Here is a 19,849-nt window from a genome sequence, read left to right on the forward strand (position 1 = left end):
ATTTGGATGCCTTTGATTTCTTTTTGTTGTCTGATTGCTGTGGCTAGGACTTCTAATACTATGTTGAATAGCAGTGGTGAGAGTGGACATCCCTGCCGCGTTCCTGACCTTAGGGGAAAAGCTCTCAGCTTTTCCCCATTGAGAATGATATTCGCTGTAGGTTTTTCGTAGATGGCTTTTATGATATTGAGGTATGTACCCTCTATCCCTATACTCTGAAGAGTTTTGATCAAGAAAGGATGCTGTACTTTGTCAAATGCTTTTTCTGCATCTATTGAGAGGATCATATGATTCTTGTTCTTTCTTTTGTTAATGTATTGTATCACGTTGATTGATTTGCGGATGTTGAACCAGCCTTGCAGCCCAGGGATAAATCCCACTTGGTCGTGGTGAATAATCCTTTTAATGTACTGTTGGATCCTATTGGCTAGTATTTTGGTGAGAATTTTTGCATCCATGTTCATCAGGAATATTGGTCTGTAATTCTCCTTTTTGATGGGGTCTTTGTCTGGTTTTGGGATCAAGGTAATGGTGGCCTCATAAAATGAATTTGGAAGTTTTCCTTCCATTTCTATTTTTTGGAACAGTTTCAGGAGAATAGGTATTAATTCTTCCTTAAATGTCTGATAGAATTCCCCTGGGAAGCCATCTGGCCCTGGGCTTTTGTTTGTGGGGAGATTTTTGATGACTGCTTCAATTTCCTTAGTGGTTATAGGTCTGTTCAGGTTTTCTATTTCTTCCTGGTTCAGTTTTGGTAGTTGATACATCTCTAGGAATGCACCCATTTCTTCCAGGTTATCCAATTAGCTGGCATAGAGTTGCTCATAATATGTTCTTAGAATTGTTTGTTTTTCTTTGGTGTTGGTTGTGATCTCTCCTCTTTCATTCATGATTTTGTTGATTTGGGTCATTTCTCTTTTCTTTTTGATCAGTCTGGCCAGGGGTTTATCAATCTTGTTAATTCTTTCAAAGAACCAGCTCCTAGTTTCGTTGATCTGTTCTACTGTTCTTTTGGTTTCTATTTCATTGATTTCTGCTCTGATCTTTATTATTTCTCTTCTCCTGCTGGGTTTAGGCTTTATTTGCTGTTCTTTCTCCAGCTCCTTTAGGTGTAGGGTTAGGTTGTGTATTTGAGACCTTTCTTGTTTCTTGAGAAAGGCTTGTATTGCTATATACTTTCCTCTCAGGACTGCCTTTGCTGTATCCCAGAGATTTTGAACAGTTGTGTTTTCATTTTCATTGGTTTCCATGAATTTTTTTAATTCTTCTTTAATTTCCTGGTTGACCCATTCATTCTTTAGTAGGATGCTCTTTAGCCTCCATGTATTTGAGTTCTTTCCGACTTTCCTCTTGTGATTGAGTTCTAGTTTCAAAGCATTGTGGTCTGAAAATATGCAGGGAATGATCCCAGTCTTTTGGTACCAGTTGAGACCTGATTTGTGACCTAGGATGTGATCAATTCTGGAGATTGTTCCATGGGCACTAGAGAAGAATGTGTATTCCATTGCTTTGGGATGGAATGTTCTGAATATGTCTGTGAAGTCCATTTGGTCCAGTGTGTCATTTAAAGTCTTTATTTCCTTGTTGATCTTTTGCTTAGATAATCTGTCCATTTCAGTCAGGGGGGTGTTAAAGTCCCCCACTGTTATTGTATTGTTGTCAATGTGTTTCTTTGCTTTTGTTATTAATTGCCTTATATAATTGGCTGCTCCCATGTTCGGGGCATAGATATTTACAATTGTTAGATCTTCTTGTTGGATAGACCCTTTAAGTAGGATATAGTGTCCTTCCTCATCTCTTATTACAGTCTTTGTTTTAAAATCTAGTTTGTCTGATATAAGGATTGCCACCCCAGCTTTCTTTTGGTGTCCATTAGCATGGTAAATGGTTTTCCACCCCCTCACTTTCAATCTGGGGGTGTCTTTGGGTCTAAAATGAGTCTCTTGCAGACAGCATAAGGATGGGTCTTGTTTTTTAATCCAATCTGATAGCCTGTGTCTTTTGATTGGGGCATTGAGCCCATTTATAATTCAGGGTAACTATTGAAAGGTATGAATTTAGTGCCATTGTATTGCCTGTAAGGTGACTGTTACTGTATGTTGTCTGTATTCCTTTCTGATCTTTGCTGCTTTTAGGCTCTCTCCTTGCTTAGAGGACCCCTTTCAATATTTCTTGTAGGGCTGGTTTCATTTTTGCAAATTCCTTTAGTTTTTGTTTGTTCTGGAAGCTTTTTATCTCTCCTTCTATTTTCTATGACAGCCTAGCTGGATATAGTATTCTTGGCTGCATATTTTTCTCGTTTAGTGCTCTGAAGATATCTTGCCAGTCCTTTCTGGCCTGCCAGGTCTCTGTGGATAGGTCTGTTGCCAATCTAATGTTTTTACCATTGTAGGTTACATATCTCTTCTCCCGAGCTGCTTTCAGGATTTTCTCTTTGTCTCTGAGACTCGTAAGTTTTACTATTAGATGTCGGGATGTTGACCTATTTTTATTGATTTTGAGAGGGGTTCTCTGTGCCTCCTGGATTTTGATGCCTGTTTCCTTCCTCACATTAGGGAAGTTCTCTGCTATTATTTGCTCCAATATACCTTCTGCCCCTCTCTCTTTCTTCTTCTTCTGGGATCCCAATTATTCTAATGTTGTTTCGTCTTATCAGATCACTTATCTCTCGAATTCTGCCCTCGTGATCCTGTAGTTGTTTCTCCCTCTTTTTCTCAGCCTCTTTACTTTCCATCATTTGGTCTTCTATATCACTGATTCTCTCTTCTGCCTCATTTATCCTGGCAGTTAGTGCCCCCATTTTTGATTGCACTTCATCAATAGCCTTTTTGATTTCGACTTGGTTAGATTTTAGTTCTTTTATTTCTCCAGAAAGGGTTTCTCTAATAACTTCCACGCTTTTTTCAAGCCCAGCTAGTGTCTTTAAAGTCATGATTCTGAACTCTAGGTCCGACATCGTACTAATGTCCATATTGAGTAGGTCCCTGGCTGACGGTACTACCTCTTGTTCTTTTTGCTGAGGTGATTTTTTTCGTCTTGTCATTTTGTCCAGAGGAGAATAGATGAATGAGAGAACAGAATGCTACCAGGTTAACAACGTCCCCAGCAAATATACTGTATACAAATCAGAAAAGACCTGAAACCAGGGGAAAAGAAAGGGAAAGAAAGAAAAAAGAAAGAGAGAAAAAAAAAAAAAGAGAAAAAGATAAAAACAAAAACAGAACAATACAAAAAAAGCAGAATGTGATCCAATATGGTCAGGCTAGTGCATAGATCAGTGTGCCACACACTAGATTTTGGGCGTATTTTGGTCTGTTAGAAAAAAGTGCCTCCTAAAATTTTAAAGGAAGAAAGACATATATGTACAAAAGAAGGGTTGATACAATGAAGGGATAGAAGATGACTGTAAAGATGAAAATTATAAAAGATTTTATAAAAGGACTTGATAAGATAAGAAGTTGTTTGAAAAAAGAAAGAAGATTTAAAAAAAAGAAAAAAAAGGGAGAGAATGTGATCAGGCAGGAGACTAGAACAGAGCCATACACTAGTGATTTAGGGTATATTTTTATCTGTTAGAAGAAACTGTATCTCAAAATTTTAAAGCGAGAACAACTTATATATATATGCCAAAAATAAGGGTAACTACTATGAAGGGATAAAATATGACTCTAAAAATGAAAAATAAAAAATGTTTTTTTTTAAAGAGATTGATAAGATGTTGGTTGAAAAAGGGAAAAAGAAAAAAAAACAGTTAACAAAAATTAACTTTGATGAATTAATGAATCATGGTAAAAAAAAGCCATGAATTCTATGTGCAGTATTCCCCTAGCGCTGGAGTTCTCCCGTTCTCCTTGATCGCTAAACTTGGTCTTGGCTTGCTGGCTCTTCGTGCTGATCTTCTGGGGGAGGGGCCTGTTGCCGTGGTTCCCAAAGGTCTTTGCCGGAGGCGGAATTGCCCCGCCCTTGTCGGTCCGGGCTAAGCAAGCTGCTCGGGTTTGATCTCAGGAGCTTTTGTTCCCTGCAAGCTCTCGGTACAGCTTTGGAGAACCAGGGCGAAAATGGTGGCCTCCCAATCTCCACCCGGAGGAGCTGAGAACTCGGGGCCCCGCTCCTCAGTGCGCCCCCAGAGAAAAGCAGTCACTCCCTTGTCCCCGGTCTCCGGCCGCTCTCCGTGCTCACCCGGCCTGTGACCGAGCGTTTCTATCTCTGGCACCCGACCCCGTGTGGAGTCTCCAAACCCAGCAGATCCCTGCGGTGCGCTCCCGCGCCGCTCCTCCCGGGGGAGGAAGGGGAGTCTCCCCGGCTCTGCCGCTTGTTGGGTCCCTGCTGGAGGAGCAGTGGCCCGACTGTCACCGATCACAGTTTATGGCCACCCCGAGCTGAGAGCCCACACCTCAGCTCCGTCTCTGCAGCCGGCTTCCCCGCTCCCATACCTGGGAGCTCTGCCGCACTCAGGCACCCTGGTCTTTTTGTGACCCCGAGGGTCCTGAGACCACACTGTCCCGGGAGGATTCTAGCCCCGCTTAGCCACTGGAGCGACGTCCTTCAGCGGAGCCGACTTCTCAAAGTTCCGATTTTGTGCTCCGCGGCTCTATCACTTGCCAGAAGCGGCCCACGGAGGCCCCCTCCCCCGCCGTCTATCCTCCCGAATATCGCCTCGGATTCACTTCTCCGCACGTCCTACCTTCCAGTAAGTGGTCACTTCTCTGCTCAGAGAGTTGTTGCTACTCTCCTCTTCGATCTCCTGTTGAGTTCGTAGGTGTTCAGAGTGGTTTGATCCCTATTCAGCTGAATTCCTGAGACTAGACGAAATCTAGGTCTTCTACTCCTCCGCCATCTTGCTCCGCCCCCCCAGCAATAAGGTATTTCTTAATCAAGATTCGTATATCATTTTTTAGGCCTAACGTGACCGCACACTTCATAGACTACCACATAGTGTAAACACAACTTTCCTGTGCACTGGAAAACAAAAATCCCCTGGCCTTGCTCTATTTGCAATATTCACTCCATTGTGCTGGTCTGGGACTGAGCCTCTGGTATCTCCAAGGTAGAATTATAACGTCAAAAAACAATAAAAATGAACAGAACCAGCTCACGGTCACATGAATGAGCCGCACAAACATGATGTTCACACGCACCCCTGCAAACAAATGCAACACGATCGCATCTATCTGCAGCCGAAAACCAGGGAAGATAAACTGTTTTTGATGAATGCACAGCTCGGTGTAGCAGGAGGGAGGGGTGACAAGCATCCCCATGTACGCCACCACCACGTCTCCCAGACCTGGGGCACCCTGGCTGGTGCAGCCTGCTCCTCGGGGCACAGGGAGAAAGCGCCTCTCTCCCTAGCCGCGAGTGTCTTGTCAGAGAGAAAGGTCAGGTGGGGAGGATCGCTCGCCCTTGCTCAGCACACCCGTAGGAAGCGTGTTGTGTGCATCCAGTGCTCTGGGCCAGGCACCGTGCTGGCTTCTGCAGATAAGGCAGACGTCTGTGTCCACACACGATAGAGCTGTGGAAAACAGGTGACTATACTGATTAGCAGCCTCAGCCCTGCGGAGAGGTGCGCAGGGCAGTGTGGGGGGAGAGCGCGTGGCCTCAGCCTGTCAGGAAGGACCGGCCAGAGGAGCTGGCTGTCAGCTGGTACTTCGGGCTGGGGCAGGACTGGTGTTCACTGCAGACGGAATAGCATTTTCAGAGGGCTCGGGCGGGAGGGAGCGTGGCACCTTTTGAGGCGTGGAGAGGGTTCTGGTTTGGCCTGGGGTCAGGTCTGGGTGTGGAGTGGCAGGAAATGAGCCTGCAGACAAGATCCCTGGAAGGAGATCTGGCTTTATCCCCGAGCGGCAGAAAGCCTTGGAGGGGTTCTGACTGGGGTGGCCACGTGAGCACACGGGTGTTTGAGCACGTGGCAGGGTGTGTGTGTTTGGGGGTGAAGGCTGGCCTCAGCAGTGGAGGGGGGAGCTGCACGTATGTTGGGAAACCCTTGAGGGTCGTGTCGCCCCCACAATCAGCTGTGGTCCCAGCTCCCGAAGGCTCTAGACGCCCTGGGAGGGCAGGGAGTTTGCCTTGTTCCTTCCCTGCTGCATCCCCAGTGCCTGGCACATAGTAGGCGCCCAGCAGGAATCTGTGAACTCTTGGATGAGCTGTGCTACTTAGAGCCCCTCCGTGGCCCCGTGGAGCCCGTCCCATGCCCCGCTGAGCCCTGTGGGCATTTCTGCGGTTCGGAGCGTGTCTCATGCTGGCCCCAGGGCCGTGTGCGGCCTCCCTATGCTCCAGAGCCCCGCTGAGCCCCGGCCCTGCAGGGGAACTGTCACCCACCCATGACCTCAGGAATGCACCGTCCACGGGCCTGTGTCCCCCAGACCTCCTGGCCCACGGCCACCACTGGACACTCTGAGGGCCATGCCTATGGCTGCTCGTCCGTAACGAGAATTCTGTCCTCTCCAGGCTTGGAAGAGGCGTCACAGACACTGACTTCGAGGAGAATTTGCTTATTTCCGGCTAAGAGATGGGGCTTCACCTGGGCCCCAGGAGCCCTAAATGGGCTTCCCACAGGGACTGGAGCCCTCAGCTGGGTGCTCTGATGGTGAGAAAGAAGGGCCTACAGTTCAGAGCCCCGAGTGTGAGCACGAGAAGCAGCCTGGAGGCCAGAGTGCAAACCGTGGCCTCCACTCACTTCTCTGGGCCATGAAGTCCACGGCTGGCATTCGGTGGCTCCTGGGTCCCTTCCGTGGCATCTAGGGGAGGGTGTGGGGCAGCAGAAGCCACAAAACGCTGAAGGATAGTTTAGTACCTGCTAGGGCAGAAGTTGGCAGCTACTAAGAAAAAAGGGGCCAGGTTCTGACCCGTCCCGTCTGCCGTCAGGCTGCAGCAGCGGTGGGGTGAGGAGTGTGTCTGCCCACAGGCGTGGATGGCGACCGCAGTGCCTCCTCCAGCTAGTTCCTGCAACGCCAGCCATCCTTTTGGGCAAGAATTGTGCCCGGCTCCCACATCTTGGAACGTGCTGCCTGCATCCTGCCGCCTGACCAGATGCTGGCGTGTACGGAGGGGCTTTTCCGAGATCCAGGGAACAGTGAGGAGAGGTGCGGGAGGGGAGACCTGGACGGGTAGGGGTGTCTCCAGTGCTGCCTGGCTCTGCAGAATCGAAACCAGCCTCTGGCTTCTTGAAGGACAGAAGAGCTGCCCATGCCGGAGCAGGGATGCATGGCCTCTGCCACGAGGTCCCCCATGGGATGATCCCCAGTTTCCGAATTCTCACCTGGGGACAGGGCAGTGGGTGGGCCGTGTCGTCTTGTTGGCTTTTTCCAGCTCTGGTTCTCTGTGGTTCCTGTGTGCCCCAGAGCCAGGCGTGGAGAGCGGAATGACGGTCACCCTACTGTGGAAGCCTGTGAGATAATCAGAATGTTCCAGAAGCATGAAGTGATAGCGGGCAGAGCGGAGGGGAGTTTCCAGGGGGTCGGTGTTTCGCAGGCTCTGGATGTGTGGGTGGTGAGCAGACTTTCTGGCCTGCCCTGGCTCCCACACCAGAACCCCCGTCCTCGGCATCTACACTGGCGTGCCCGCACTGTCCAGCTCGAGAAGTGCGTCCATGCGCACGGCCCCATCTGTGCTTCCTGGTGTCCCACGGACCGGAGCATCCAAGCCGTGCCCCCGTGCCTCGCTGAGCCTCAGTTTTCTCAGAAGAGCATCCTGAGCGATAAATAACGTGGACGTGGACATGGCAGATGAGGCGGGTCCTGAGTGAGTGCTGGTCACGCAGCCCTGGGCCATTGGAGCCCAGGCCTTGTGTGCTTGCGGCCGCAGGGCCTGCCGCGGGCTGCACACGGAGCCCACGGATCTGAGCAGTGGGACTGCACGCAGGGGTGCTCGCACACCAGCAGCTCCGTGCATGAGCGTTGCGCCCAGTTCCTTGGAAGCCGTTCACTTGTGCCTCACGGAGCACCGAGCTTCTGCCAACGTGGCAGCACGCTGATGGCCATCAGTGGCCATTAATGTCTTTCCAACGTACACACCCTCGTCCGCATTCTTTTCAGGACGACAGAAAACTAGAGCCCCATCCTGAGGAAGTTTCTCCAACGCTGTGTGTTGTTTTGTTGAGCTATTTAGAAGTAACTGCCCCCAGCTCAAAGTACTGCTGTGTGCTTCACCTGAAGACGGGCGTTCCCATTCATGACCTCGGTAAACACCATTAGAAATTAACAGTTTCCTATTATGATCCAGTACCCAGTCTTTGGTCAGACTTACCGTCCCAAAACTGTTTCTATACTTTTTTTTTTAAGATTTTATTTATTTATTTGACAGAGACAGCAAGAGAGGAAACACAAGCAGGGGGAGTGGGAGAGGGAGAAGCAGGCTTCCCGCGGAGCAGGGAGCCCGATGCGGGGCTCGATCCCAGGACCCCGGGATCATGACCTGAGCCGAAGGCAGACGCTTAACGACTGAGCCACCCAGGTGCCCCTTATAGCTTTTTAAAACAAAACAAAACAGAATCCAGTCAAGGTATTTGCTTTTGGCTGTTTTTTCTTTTGGTCTTATTAAGTCAAAAACAATTTTTTTTCATGACATTGACTTTTTTTTAAGATTTATTTATTTATTTATTTGAGAGAGACAACATGCCAGGTGGGGAGGGGCAGAGGGAGACTTAGCAGACTCGATGCTCAGAGTGGAGCCCGACACGGGGCTCCATCTCAGCATCCTGAAGTCACCACCTGAGGCAAAACCGAGAGTCGGAGGGTTGCTGACTGCGCCCCCAGGCGCCCCCATGACACAGGCCAGCCAGTTGTCCCGTGGAATGTTAAGTGCAAAGCCTCGGTTCGGTCCATTCAGGTCAGTTTTGGCAGGATGACTTCGAAGGGGATGTCGTGTCTCCCATGGTGCCATTTTGGGAAGCAGATACCAGCTGGTGCCTCTGAGTGCTGTGGGTTTGGTCACTGCTCGGGGTGATCGCGGATCTCTGCATTATCAAGGTTCATCCGGAGGCCATCCACCGGGCGGTGCTTGGCAGCGGGGATGTGTCCCCTCTTCCCTTCATGGTCGGACCAGCCACTGATGATAAAGAAGATTGCAGGGCAGTGTGTGGCAAATCCCGTTAACGCCTCCTGCACCGATGGGCCGGCGTTGTTCTGTAACCCTAGACTGTGTCATGCATCCTGTACGCATGGGATCATTGTCATGCGGTGAGGAGCCCCTGCTGCACGGGACGGGGTCGGGTCTTGTGTGGACGGGCTGTGGCTGAGCCCTGCCCACAGCAGTCACACCGCCGGCCCCAAAGACAGCACGTGCCATCCCCCCAATAGGGACAGAGACACATGGCCTCTGCTTTTCAGCTTGCCAGCTGCTCGGCAGAGTCACAGCCCACAGGGCTCCCCAGCACCAGCCACTGCCCTCCTTGGGTCAGGACTGAGGGCTTGGGGTCCCGTGATTCCCTCAGCAGAGAGTTGCACGAGGCCGTTCCTGGGATCGGTTACCACCCGCTGACACCCTAGACACTGTACTGTCTTCACGTCCCAGTTAAATCCTGTAATTCCTTCACGTGACCCCTCTTCGGGTCCCATGCCTCCAAATCCGCGCTGGTACGTCCGGTCAGCAGTGCGGTAACCCCCACGTCTGTAGGGTTCTGCAGTTATAAAGCACGTTTGTCTGACTGCATCCACTGTCCGGGAGTAGACCCTGCTTCCTGTCGTCTCTGTCCGGGGTTCCTCTGCAGCTCCTTCCTGTCACCGCCAGGAAAGGGCCGCAAGGCCACCGGGCTCTCGGTGGCGGACCTCCCACATCCACAGTCAGCAGCAGCACTGACTTACCCGTGGTCCCTGTGCTCCCTTCCTGCCCCGGCCGCTGGCTGCCCTCCATGGGTCCCAGTTCCGCCCCCCGCGAGCACTGCCACCCCAGAGCCCGAGTCACTGCGGCTGCTTCAGCCTCACGTCCTCTCTCGCTGCCACTGTGCATTTCCACTGTGCTCTGTCTGGGCTTGCAACTCTCGCCGGGTCTGCGGGGAAAGGGAACGAGACCAAAACCACGGCACAGCCTGGGGACACGTCTGTTTGGGGGCACCAGGACTCAGACTGTCTGTGCTTCTGCAGTCTTGGCTAAGGACCCCGTGCCCTCAGTCCTGGCAACCCACGGCCTGGAGAAGCCTCTTGACTCTGGTGCCCTGCCCCCATGACCACTTGTGCGGCTTGTGCCCCTGCACCCCTGAGGGAGTGCAGTGTAGACACGGGAGGTGTGTTTGTGGTGACACATTTCCGGGTGTCTTACTGTGTCGTAACAGGTGCCTCTGAGCAGTCTCCCAGCGGGTGGAAGGACGGGGCAGCACTGCTTCCCAGCAGCTTGGTACCGGCTAGTGGTGCTGTGCTCCCCACTCGCCCCGAGCACCCTCTCTGGGCCTCGGTTCCTGTCTGCACTCGTGCGGCCTTTCACTCGGACACCGAGCCTCGTAGGAGCAGAGGAGTGTCTGTTGCTTGACTGACTGGTTTCTGGAGCTGGTGGCCCTGTGTGTGCGGCTGCCTCTGCCCCTCCACTGGGCCTGCTCTTGACTCCGTGTCTGGTCTCCCAGGACGCGAAGCCCCCCTGAGCCAAGGACGCCATGGCCACGTCAGCCCCCCTGCGCAGCCTGGAGGAGGAGGTCACCTGTTCCATCTGCCTCGATTACCTGCGGGACCCTGTGACCATCGACTGTGGCCACGTCTTCTGCCGCAACTGCACCACCGACGTCCGCCCTGTGTCGGGGGGCCGCCCCGTCTGTCCCCTCTGCAAGAAGCCATTCAAGAAGGAGAACATCCGGCCCGTGTGGCAGCTGGCCAGCCTGGTGGAGAACATCGAGCGACTGAAGGTGGACAAGGGCAGGCAGCCAGGAGACGTGGCCCGGGAGCAGCCAGACACCAGGCTGTGTGAGCGGCACCGGGAGAAGCTGCATTACTACTGTGAGGATGACGGGAAGCTGCTGTGCGTCATGTGCCGCGAGTCCCGGGAGCACAGACCCCACACGGCCGTCCTTGTGGAGAAGGCCGCCCAGCCCCACAGGGTAAGCACGCCCCTCCCGGAGGCGAGGCCTGGCACGGACCCCTTGGAAGGCTTCTGGCCGGCCCAGGGCTCAGCCTGAGTCCACCTGTCCCCATGGCTCATCTCTCCGCAGGAAAAAATCCTGAACCACCTGAGTACCCTAAGGAGAGACAGAGACAAAATTCAGGGCTTTCAGGCCAAGGGAGAAGCTGATATCCTGACTGCACTGGTAAGTGGGGCTGTTAAGAGAGAGCCTGAGGCAGTTGGCCACGTGGAGCAGAAGCTAGGAGGCTGAGCAGTGAAGGCTGAGTGGTGGAGCCACTGCCAGAAGGCTGAGCACTGGAGGCTGAGCGCTGGAGGTTCTGTTGGGAGGCTGAGTGGTGGAGGCTGAGTAGTGGAGGCACTGCCGGGAGGCTGAGCAGTGGAGGCTGAGTAGGGGAGGCCCTGCTGGGAGGCTGAGCAATAGAGACTAAGTGGTGGAGGCTGAGTAGTGGAGGCCCTGCCGGGAGGCTGACTACACTAGAGGCTAAGCAGTGGAGGCTGAGTGGTGGAGCCACTGCCAGAAGGCTGAGCAGTGGAGGCTGAGCTCTGGAGGCCCTGTTGGGAGGCTGAGTGGTGGAGACTGAGTAGTGGAGGCACTGCCGGGAGGCTGCGCAGTGGAGGCCCTACTGGGAGGCTGAATGGTGGAGGCCTGTTAGGAGGCTGAGCAGTGGAGGCCCTGCCGGGAGGCTGAGCAGTGGAGGCTGAGTAGTGTAGGCCCTGCCGGGAGGCTGAGCAATAGAGACTAAGTGGTGGAGGCTGAGTAGTGGAGGCCCTGCCGGGAGGCTGAGCAGTAGAAACTAAGTGGTGGAGGCTGAGTAGTGGAGGCCCTGCTGGGAGGCTGAGCAGTAAAGGCTGAGCAGTGGAGGCTGAGTGGTGGAGCCACTGCCAGAAGGCTGAGCAGTGGAGGCTGAGCTCTGGAGGCCCTGTTGGGAGGCTGAGTGGTGGAGGCTGAGTAGTGGAGGCACTGCCAGGAGGCTGCGCAGTGGAGGCCCTACTGGGAGGCTGAGCGGTGGAGGCCCTGTTGGGAGGCTGAGCAGTGGAGGCTGAGTGGTGGAGGCCTGTTGGGAGGCTGAACGGTGGAGGCCCTGCTGGGAGGCTGAGCAGTGGAGGCCCTATTGGGAGGCTGAGCAGTGGAGGCCCTATTGGGAGGCTGAGCAGTGGAGGCCCTGCTGGGAGGCTGAGCAGTGGAGGCCCTGCTGGGAGGCTGAGCAGTGGAGGCCCTGCTGGGAGGCTGAGCAGTGGAGGCTGAGTGGTGGAGGCCTGTTGGGAGGCTGAGCAGTGGAGGCCCTACTGGGAGGCTGAATGGTGGAGGCCCTGTTGGGAGGCTGAACAGTGGAGGCCCTATTGGGAGGCTGAGCAGTGGAGGCCCTGCTGGGAGGCTGAGCAGTGGAGGCCCTGCTGGGAGGCTGAGCAGTGGAGGCCCTGCTGGGAGGCTGAGCCCTGACGGTCTGAGCTGGGTGGCTTTGGGCTGGCTTCTTCATCTGGTGTGTGAGTGGGTGTTCCTTCTCGTGTGTGAGCCACTGTGGTTGTGGGCCATGTCTAGCAGCAGCCGCTGTTGTGCTGGGGACCGCCAGAGTGCAGGGGACTGAGGAGGTCCTGGCGAAGTCCTTCCTGTCAGCAAGGGGAGGGAGCCCAGACTCCTGTTGGGCGGGGGGCGCTGGCTGCAGGATGAGCACTGAGGGGGAGGCCTAGGAGGGCGTGAGGCGTCCTGGGGACACTGCCTGCTGAGTCCTGCAGCCAGGGCTGCCCACGGTCGGGAAGCAGAGACCGCGCACTGCGTGCTTGATTCAAGATGGGGTGGGAGGGGCTGTGCCCGTTTCCTGCGGGAGAGTCTGTGTCGGGGAGAGGTTGGCCCAGGCAGGCGTGCTCTGAGGCCCCTTAGCACACGGATGGGGGTGGGAGCCGGCCTCCGCAGCTCTAACAGCAGACGCTGCAGGGGTTCTCCAGCGCGGGGCAGAGGCGTCACCCCCGTCTCCCCTCCACACCCCTGCAGAAAAAGCTCCAGGACCAGAGGCAGTACATCGTGGCTGAGTTTGAGCAGGCCCGCCAGTTCCTGCAGGAGCGTGAGCAGCACCTGCTGGACCAGCTGGCCAAGCTGGAGCAGGAACTGGCAGAGGGCCGCGAGAAGTACAAGAGCAGGGGCATCGGGGAGCTGGCCCGGCTGGCGCTGCTCATCTCTGAGTTGGAGGCCAAGGCGCAGCAGCCGGCTGCAGAGCTCATGCAGGTGAGACGCCTCCCCAGGGCGGCGAGGTCTCCGTCCCACCACCCGTGTGCATGCAGGACCCTGAGAGAACCACCGCCTCTCAGGCCTCGATTTTCCCTCCTGAAATGTCAGGAGGTCACCCCCACCCGCCCCACCTCCTCCGAGGTCACATGAGCACAGGAGGACCTGAACAGCATGGTGTCCCTTCAGAAGGCAAACTTTCTACCAAAAGACAGTTTAAGGAATTTAGAAAGTGCTGTGAAGAGGCAAGGAAGGTTGTGCGTATTTTCCTCACTACTGTCCATCCTCATCTGGACCATCACGGGTCCCTGGCAGACAGCCTCCAGGGGAAGCTGCAAGCAGCCCACGCTGCTGGGGTGGCTGAGGGAGGGCCGCATGGTGGCTTCTCCCAAGGAGGGACTAGAGGAGATGATGGGTGAGGTTTTCTGGGGGCCGGAGAGCAGGCAGGGTGCCCCTGGAGTACTTCCCGGAGGAGGCGGCTTTGATGCTGAGAAGGGGAGAGCCTTGAACTAGGGAGCAGGTTGCCAAGTGGAAACAGCACCGCGCCTCCTTCCTCCTGGAGCCTCCAGGAACAGGGCTTGCCAGCGTCTGGAGCGGTGTGCTGGACCCTCCCCCTTGCGGGTCAGGAGGATGCTCTGGTGGCTGGGGCTGTCAGCAGTGGAGCCCCCTAGGATCTCCTCCAGGAAGATGCTGTCCCGGCCAGCAGCGTGGCCTCAGGAGACACAGCAAGGCAGGCTCTCCAGGTACATGAACAGGTGGCCTGGTCTGCCTCCCTGCCGCGGTCCATTCTGGCTCCCAAATCGGGACCGGCAAGGGGTGAGGGCCCTAAATCAGAAGTTGCTGAGGGCCCAGCCACAGGGCAGGGCAGGAGTCCTGGCCCAGCTCTGCTCCTGGGCCCCTTGTTCTTGTCCTTCATTTTGTTCAAAACGTGTCTCTGGCATTTCCTCCAGATGCCACTGTGTTCCCTTGAATTCCTCCATCAGACTGGGACTGGGTCACATACTGCCCCCTCCCCTGCCCCCCCAGGCGGGACAGCCCTTCTTTCCCTGTGGCCACTGCCACGTGATGTGCAGTTGTGTGGGGGGCAGAGAGAGACAAGCTGGGGTGCCGGTGGGGGCTGAGACCCGACGGGACCCCCTCCCGCTCCACCCAAGGGAGTGCAGCGCCACTCAGACGGAAGACAGACCTGGAGCGTGGGGCAGGGGCAGGGTGCGGGTATGAGGACGGCGCGAGGGCGCGAGGGCGCGGGGCCGGGGCACAGGTGCAGGGATGGGGCGAGGGCACAGGGGACGGGGCGTGGGCCTGGAGACAGTCAGTGGGTGTCTGCGGCAGCCAGTCCATGAACCCGGTGTTGGTTCTGATAGGTTTTGTCTGCTCGTTTGGGTTTGATTTTGCGGCAAGGGAACTGCAGAGCTACCTCCTTCAGGTCATTATGTTTCCCCGGGGGCTATCTGACTGTGGGCGGCCAGCAGGAGGGAAACCGCAGTAACAGAGGCGTGGATGTCAAGTGTGGTGCAGGGGGCAGGGGAGGGGGGTTAGGAAAGGAGAGAACTCTGGGCCAGGAACATCAGAAGACGTTAGAGGAACGTCCTCCGCGGTCCATCCTGGGACAGGCCTTGCCCGGGGCAGCCGCAGCCGGCGCCTCTGTCCCTCCCACCGTTGGGCCAAGCTCAGCCGTGGGCACCTGCGCGAGTGCCTCCGCCCTGCCCTGCTCCCCAGCCGTGGCCCCTCTGCTCTGATGACCTGTTTCGGGACACCCCCAGGAGTCTTGGGGGGTGTCCTCGGGAGCCCTGGGCCGGCCCCTTCCCAGGGCAGGCTCATTCCCTGGACCCCCGGCCTCCCGCACTGTGCTCTGGGAGAAGGGTCCCCACCCTGCTCTCCCACGGTCTCTGGGCCACTCCCAGCCTTTCATCCTTAGCCAGCCTGTACCTTCCTGCGGTCCTGGCAGCCCCTCCCTCCAAACTGCCCACGTGCCTGCCTTTCGAGCCCCGTGTCCCAGCACACCAGCGGGGGAATGCGGCTCCTGTTTGTTGCCCCGTCCACCGAAGCTGGCTGGATTGGAAGGGTTTGCTGGAAACTCACGACTGGTGTCGGGCTGGTGCTTGGTGAGACGGGGGTGAGCGGGGAGCTCTGAAGGCGCATCTGGCCTCCCCTGCGGCAGAGCCTGCCGGTCCTCCTGAGACCGTCAGACCTGCATCAGCAGCCACCGCCCGGTGGCTCTGTGTCCCAGAGTTCCCTCTCCGAGAGGCTAGCTCATCCCCTCCCTGGGCTCCACTCCTACAAGAGCAGAACGCCTAGTGTCCCCTGCAAGGCTGTCCCCCGGCTCCATGGCCCCACCCCAAGCTCCGGAGCCAGGCCGGGTACAGGAACGTGTGCGAGGAGCGACAGGAGGGCCACCGTTACGGGAGGGTCTCGTGGAGGCTGCAGACCCCCACAGGCGGCGTCCCGGCCCACCTGCCCCTCTGCCCCGCCCTGTGCAGGGCGGCCCAGTGGCTGATTACCAGGACCCTGGCTAGCTGCTGGGTCAAACCCAAGGACAGAGACACAAAGACAATTGTGTTTCTTTCGGGAACAGAGCTGAGGGTTCTGGAGCCGTCAGGGCAGGGGCTGACCACGAGGTTCCGGAAAGCTGGGCTACCCCCACCTGCTTGTTTCCCCAGCTGCAAGGCCTGCTAGGGTGCACAGCAGTTTCCCCTTTTTAAAGGACATGACCTACAAATTGTAGTCACTGCTTCCTCTCACATCCCATTGGCTGGGGCTCAGTCACATGATGAGACGTGGCCGCAAAGGTCTCAGGAAAATGTAGTCTTTTGCCTGGTGGCCCTCTGCCCACTGTAACTCCAGGAATCTGCTGTTCAGAGGTCGAAGGGGGGAGGACTTAGCCGTGTCAGCTGCCTGGCAAGCAGCTCGCACATATCACTGCCCGCTGCGGATCCCCTGAGGGCGTTTGCGTCCACCGGGAACACGTACACCTCCCGCGGTGCCCGTCCAGCCCCACATGGCCCGGGCCCCCATTCCGTTCTTCACCTGGCCAGTCTCAGCAGAAGCCCGGTGGCCGCGGAGAATGAGCCCTGTCCTCATGGTTACCCACCACTGCCGCAGCAGTGTGGGCCCTGTAAGGAGGGGGCCACATCGTTCTGTTCACTGTTGGCCCGGCTGCCAGCATTGTGGGCACCTCCTGTTATTGGGGTCTGATTCCACTCAGCTGATGCTTGTGCTTTCTTCCCCTCCAGGACACCAGGGACTTCGTGAACAGGTAACAGAGCTTCCTTTCCATGGTGCACCCCAGCCCCACCCCTCTTTTCCTACACAAGACCCATTTGAAGGAATGGTGCCACCTCGGTTTATGGTGGCCGGCCGCGCTCCTGGGAAGCAAGCACACAGCCTCGGGAACTGGAGACTTGCTCTCCCAGGCAGCCAGTGCCCCGTCCTGGTCCGAGACGGGGCAGGAGCTGAGGGTGGAGACCGAGGCAGCCAGCGCCCCGTCCTGGTCCAAGACGGGGCAAGAGCTGAGGGTGGAGACGTGCTCAGCAGACAGGAGTGTTCTGCATGCTCTGAGTCCTGGCCCAACCGTGGGCTGCTCACTCAGCGTTTTTGAGCCCTGGTTTCTGTGTGTTGATGGGGAATTGTCATATCTTTCTCTCCTGCTTCATAATTGTCGTGAGAATTGAGAGAGATGCAGGAAGAGCTAAGTAACAGGTCCATCTGTCATCTTCCCAGGTATCCACGGAAGAAGTTCTGGATTGGAAAACCCATTGCTCGGGTGGTTAAGAAAAAGACGGGAGAATTCTCAGATAAACTTACGTCCCTGCAGCGAGGCCTGAGAGAGTTCCAAGGTGAGGGCTGGGGGTGCAGTGGGGTGGGAGTCGGAGCTGGGGCTCTGCACTGAAGGAGGGTATGAGCTGCTTACTGTCGCCTTTGGCCTCACTCCTGGGTCTCCTGGTTGTTTTCTGTTTTCTTCTTGAGAGCTCAGGGAGGGAGGCCTGTCAGGAAATTAATCCTGTCCAAGTAGAAAACGGGCCTGTAAGTTTGCTGGGCTCGAGGGTCATTCTTGTCCTTTTCTTGCCCCCAGGGAAGCTGCTAAGAGACTTGGAATATAAGACAGGTGAGTGTCCAAAGGGCTGTTCCCAGTTCACCTCCCGTGAGGAAGACTGTCCCCACAGAGGCTCCCCTGCTGCCCCTGGGGAGCCCGTTCTCTAACACGGCTGAGATTTCCCAGCTGCGAGTCTGCAGCTCCCTCTGTGGGTCTCTGGTCTGCAGCAGAGCCTCCGCTTGATCGCCTGACCCTCTCTGCACCATGTTCCCCTCTGCCCGGCCGCGTGGCCCCCGCATTCGGAGGCCGTCTGTGCGGCCGGCCCCGGCACTCTGCTCCCCCTTGCCCTGCTGTCTGGTCGTGCACTGCATGGCCCTGAGGGGCCCCGTGACCAGCAGCCCTTCAATCGTGGGGAGTGGCAGCCCCGCGGGGCCCCCCGTGACGCCGTTGCTCGTTCTGTCGTCCCCACAGTCAGTGTCACGCTGGACCCGCAGTCGGCCAGTGGGTACCTGCAGCTGTCGCAGGACTGGAAGTGTGTGACCTACAGCGGCCTCTACCAGGGCACTTACCTGCACCCGCAGCAGTTTGACTGCGAGCCGGGTGTGCTGGGCAGTAAGGGCTTCACCTGGGGCAAGGTGTACTGGGAGGTGGAGGTGGACCGGGAGGGCTGGTCCGAGGAGGAGGGGGAGGGGGAGGAGGAGGAGGAGGGGGAGGAGGAGGAGGAGGAGGAGGAGGACGGGGAGGGGGACGGGGACGCGGGCTGGGAGACCGACGAGGACGAGGAGTCCCTGGGCGGGGAGGAGGAGGAGGGGGCGGGGGAGGGGGAGGAGCTTCTGGAAAGCTGCATGGTGGGGGTGGCCAGAGACTCTGTGCAGAGGAAGGGGGACCTGTCCCTGCGGCCGGAGGACGGGGTGTGGGCGCTGCGCCTCTCCTCGGCGGGCGTCTGGGCCAACACGGAGCCCGAGGCCGAGCTCTTCCCGGCGCTGCGGCCCCGGAGGGTGGGCATCGCCCTAGACTATGACGGAGGCACCGTGACGTTCACCAACGCGGAGTCACAGGAACTCATCTACACCTTCACCGCCACTTTCACGCGGCGCCTGGTGCCCTTCCTGTGGCTCAAGTGGCCTGGGACACGCCTCCTGCTGCGGCCCTGAGCCCACCGCTCGCTGCCTCCCTCCTCGGGGATTCCAGGACCGTGACAGGGAGGGGTGTCTGGCCACAGCACCTGGAGCAGGTGCACCACCATCCCACACCCCCCCCGCCCCCGTGGCTGCGGCCCCTTGAGTCTTGCTCGGTGCCGCGCTCCGTCACACAGCTCCTCCCCCAGCCCCGGGGCTTCCCAAGCAGATTTCTGACCCCGGAGTCCACGAGGGCCCCTCTGCTGCCCACGGCCTTTGGCCCAGCGCTGCACACTCTTTGTTGAAAGGAGATGAGACAGCGTTTTGTCGCCCAGTCTGGCGTCCCATGCTGGCCTGCCCCTGAGACCCCTCGCCGCCCTCCCTCCCCCCGCATCCCCCTCGCTGACATCCGCTCTGCTGCCGGCCTTCCCTGCCACCCCAACTCAGAGTGACACGCGTGAACGTGAGCAGAGCGAAAACCCACCACGGTTTCCGGGCCATTTGAATAAGCCTCCTGGAGCGCCGTGGAGTCGCCAGGCCCCGAGTGGGCGCCTCGCTTCTGAGACCAGGGTCCAACGTCTGACGTTTCCACATCGAAGAAGCCAGGACCCTCGGAGCCTCTTGGGGGAGGGATCTGGAGACCCGTGGCTTTGCGGCCACACATGTGGTCAATGATGAATAAGTGACCTGAGGGTGGGGCCTTGGGAGGGGAAATGTAGAGGGAAGTCAGAATATCCTGCTCTTGATCGGTCATCTAAAATCACCAGGGCAGACATCCAGTCCAGGAGAACCTCCCCCTCAGAAGCCCTGGCCAGTGCCTCCAGCAGGGTGGAAGCTTGGGCTCCGTTGTCCTGGGACAAGGGCGGTGGGAGAGGAGAGGATGCCAGCGGGGCTCCTGGAGCTCACCTGGTCTTCGTGCTGGTCTTCCTGTTGGGAGAGGGCTAGAGGGTGGCCTCATTGCACCCACACGCCCCCTCCTCCAGCGGGACACCCACAGCCTTTGTCCGCACCTGTCCCAGGCCCAGCACCAGCGTCCTGCACCCCAGCACCTCGGCCCCCACATCATCTGTAAATGTCCCTCTGACTTCTGCCTCTACTTTTTACCCTCCACAGCACCTCCTGCAGTGCTGGGCACACAGCAGGTGGTCAATAAAGACTTGTGGAATGAACAGCCTGGGTTCATATATTCTATTATAACCTTCATGTGGCTCCATAGCGGTTGCGTGGACAGCAGTGGCCTGGGGTCTCTCCTGGGACACCCCGCTGCCCCCGTGCCTGCTGTCTGCCCCCAGACAGGAGCCCCCACATCTCCCTCTCCCGCTGTGCTGGCCCCATGTCGACACCGAGCATCCATGCAGCCCATGACGGCCTGTGACACGGCGACATTCCGTGGCACACCCAGAATCTTCCCTTGGAAAATGCGCGGTGCCTGCCCAG

At 56.9% G+C, this 19,849-nt stretch overlaps 1 protein-coding gene across 4 annotated transcripts in view; it reads left to right on the forward strand.

Annotated features, from left to right (window-relative positions):
• LOC114199725 (tripartite motif-containing protein 26) overlaps positions 1-19,581 on the forward strand; it is a 34,533-nt gene extending 14,952 nt beyond the window's left edge. For 3 of the 4 annotated variants that reach the window (XM_028091725.2, XM_028091722.2, XM_028091724.2), the window contains exons 2-8: positions 10,550-11,017; positions 11,129-11,224; positions 13,031-13,261; positions 16,495-16,517; positions 16,982-17,097; positions 17,334-17,366; positions 17,766-19,581. In XM_028091725.2, coding sequence (XP_027947526.1) covers positions 10,580-11,017; positions 11,129-11,224; positions 13,031-13,261; positions 16,495-16,517; positions 16,982-17,097; positions 17,334-17,366; positions 17,766-18,448 — 1,620 coding nt within the window. In that variant the 5' untranslated portion in view covers positions 10,550-10,579 and the 3' untranslated portion in view covers positions 18,449-19,581. Of the gene's footprint in view, positions 1-8,963; positions 9,174-10,549; positions 11,018-11,128; positions 11,225-13,030; positions 13,262-16,494; positions 16,518-16,981; positions 17,098-17,333; positions 17,367-17,765 lie in introns of those variants that run through there. The other variant, XM_028091723.2, reaches the window with a different exon arrangement.
• The last annotated feature ends 268 nt before the right edge of the window (positions 19,582-19,849 follow it).

This window comes from Eumetopias jubatus, unplaced genomic scaffold (genome assembly GCF_037043125.1).
Source record: "Eumetopias jubatus isolate StellerSeaLion01/CBP00866 unplaced genomic scaffold, mEumJub1_p1.0 scaffold_6, whole genome shotgun sequence".
In the NCBI taxonomy this organism is placed as follows: domain Eukaryota; kingdom Metazoa; phylum Chordata; class Mammalia; order Carnivora; family Otariidae; genus Eumetopias; species Eumetopias jubatus.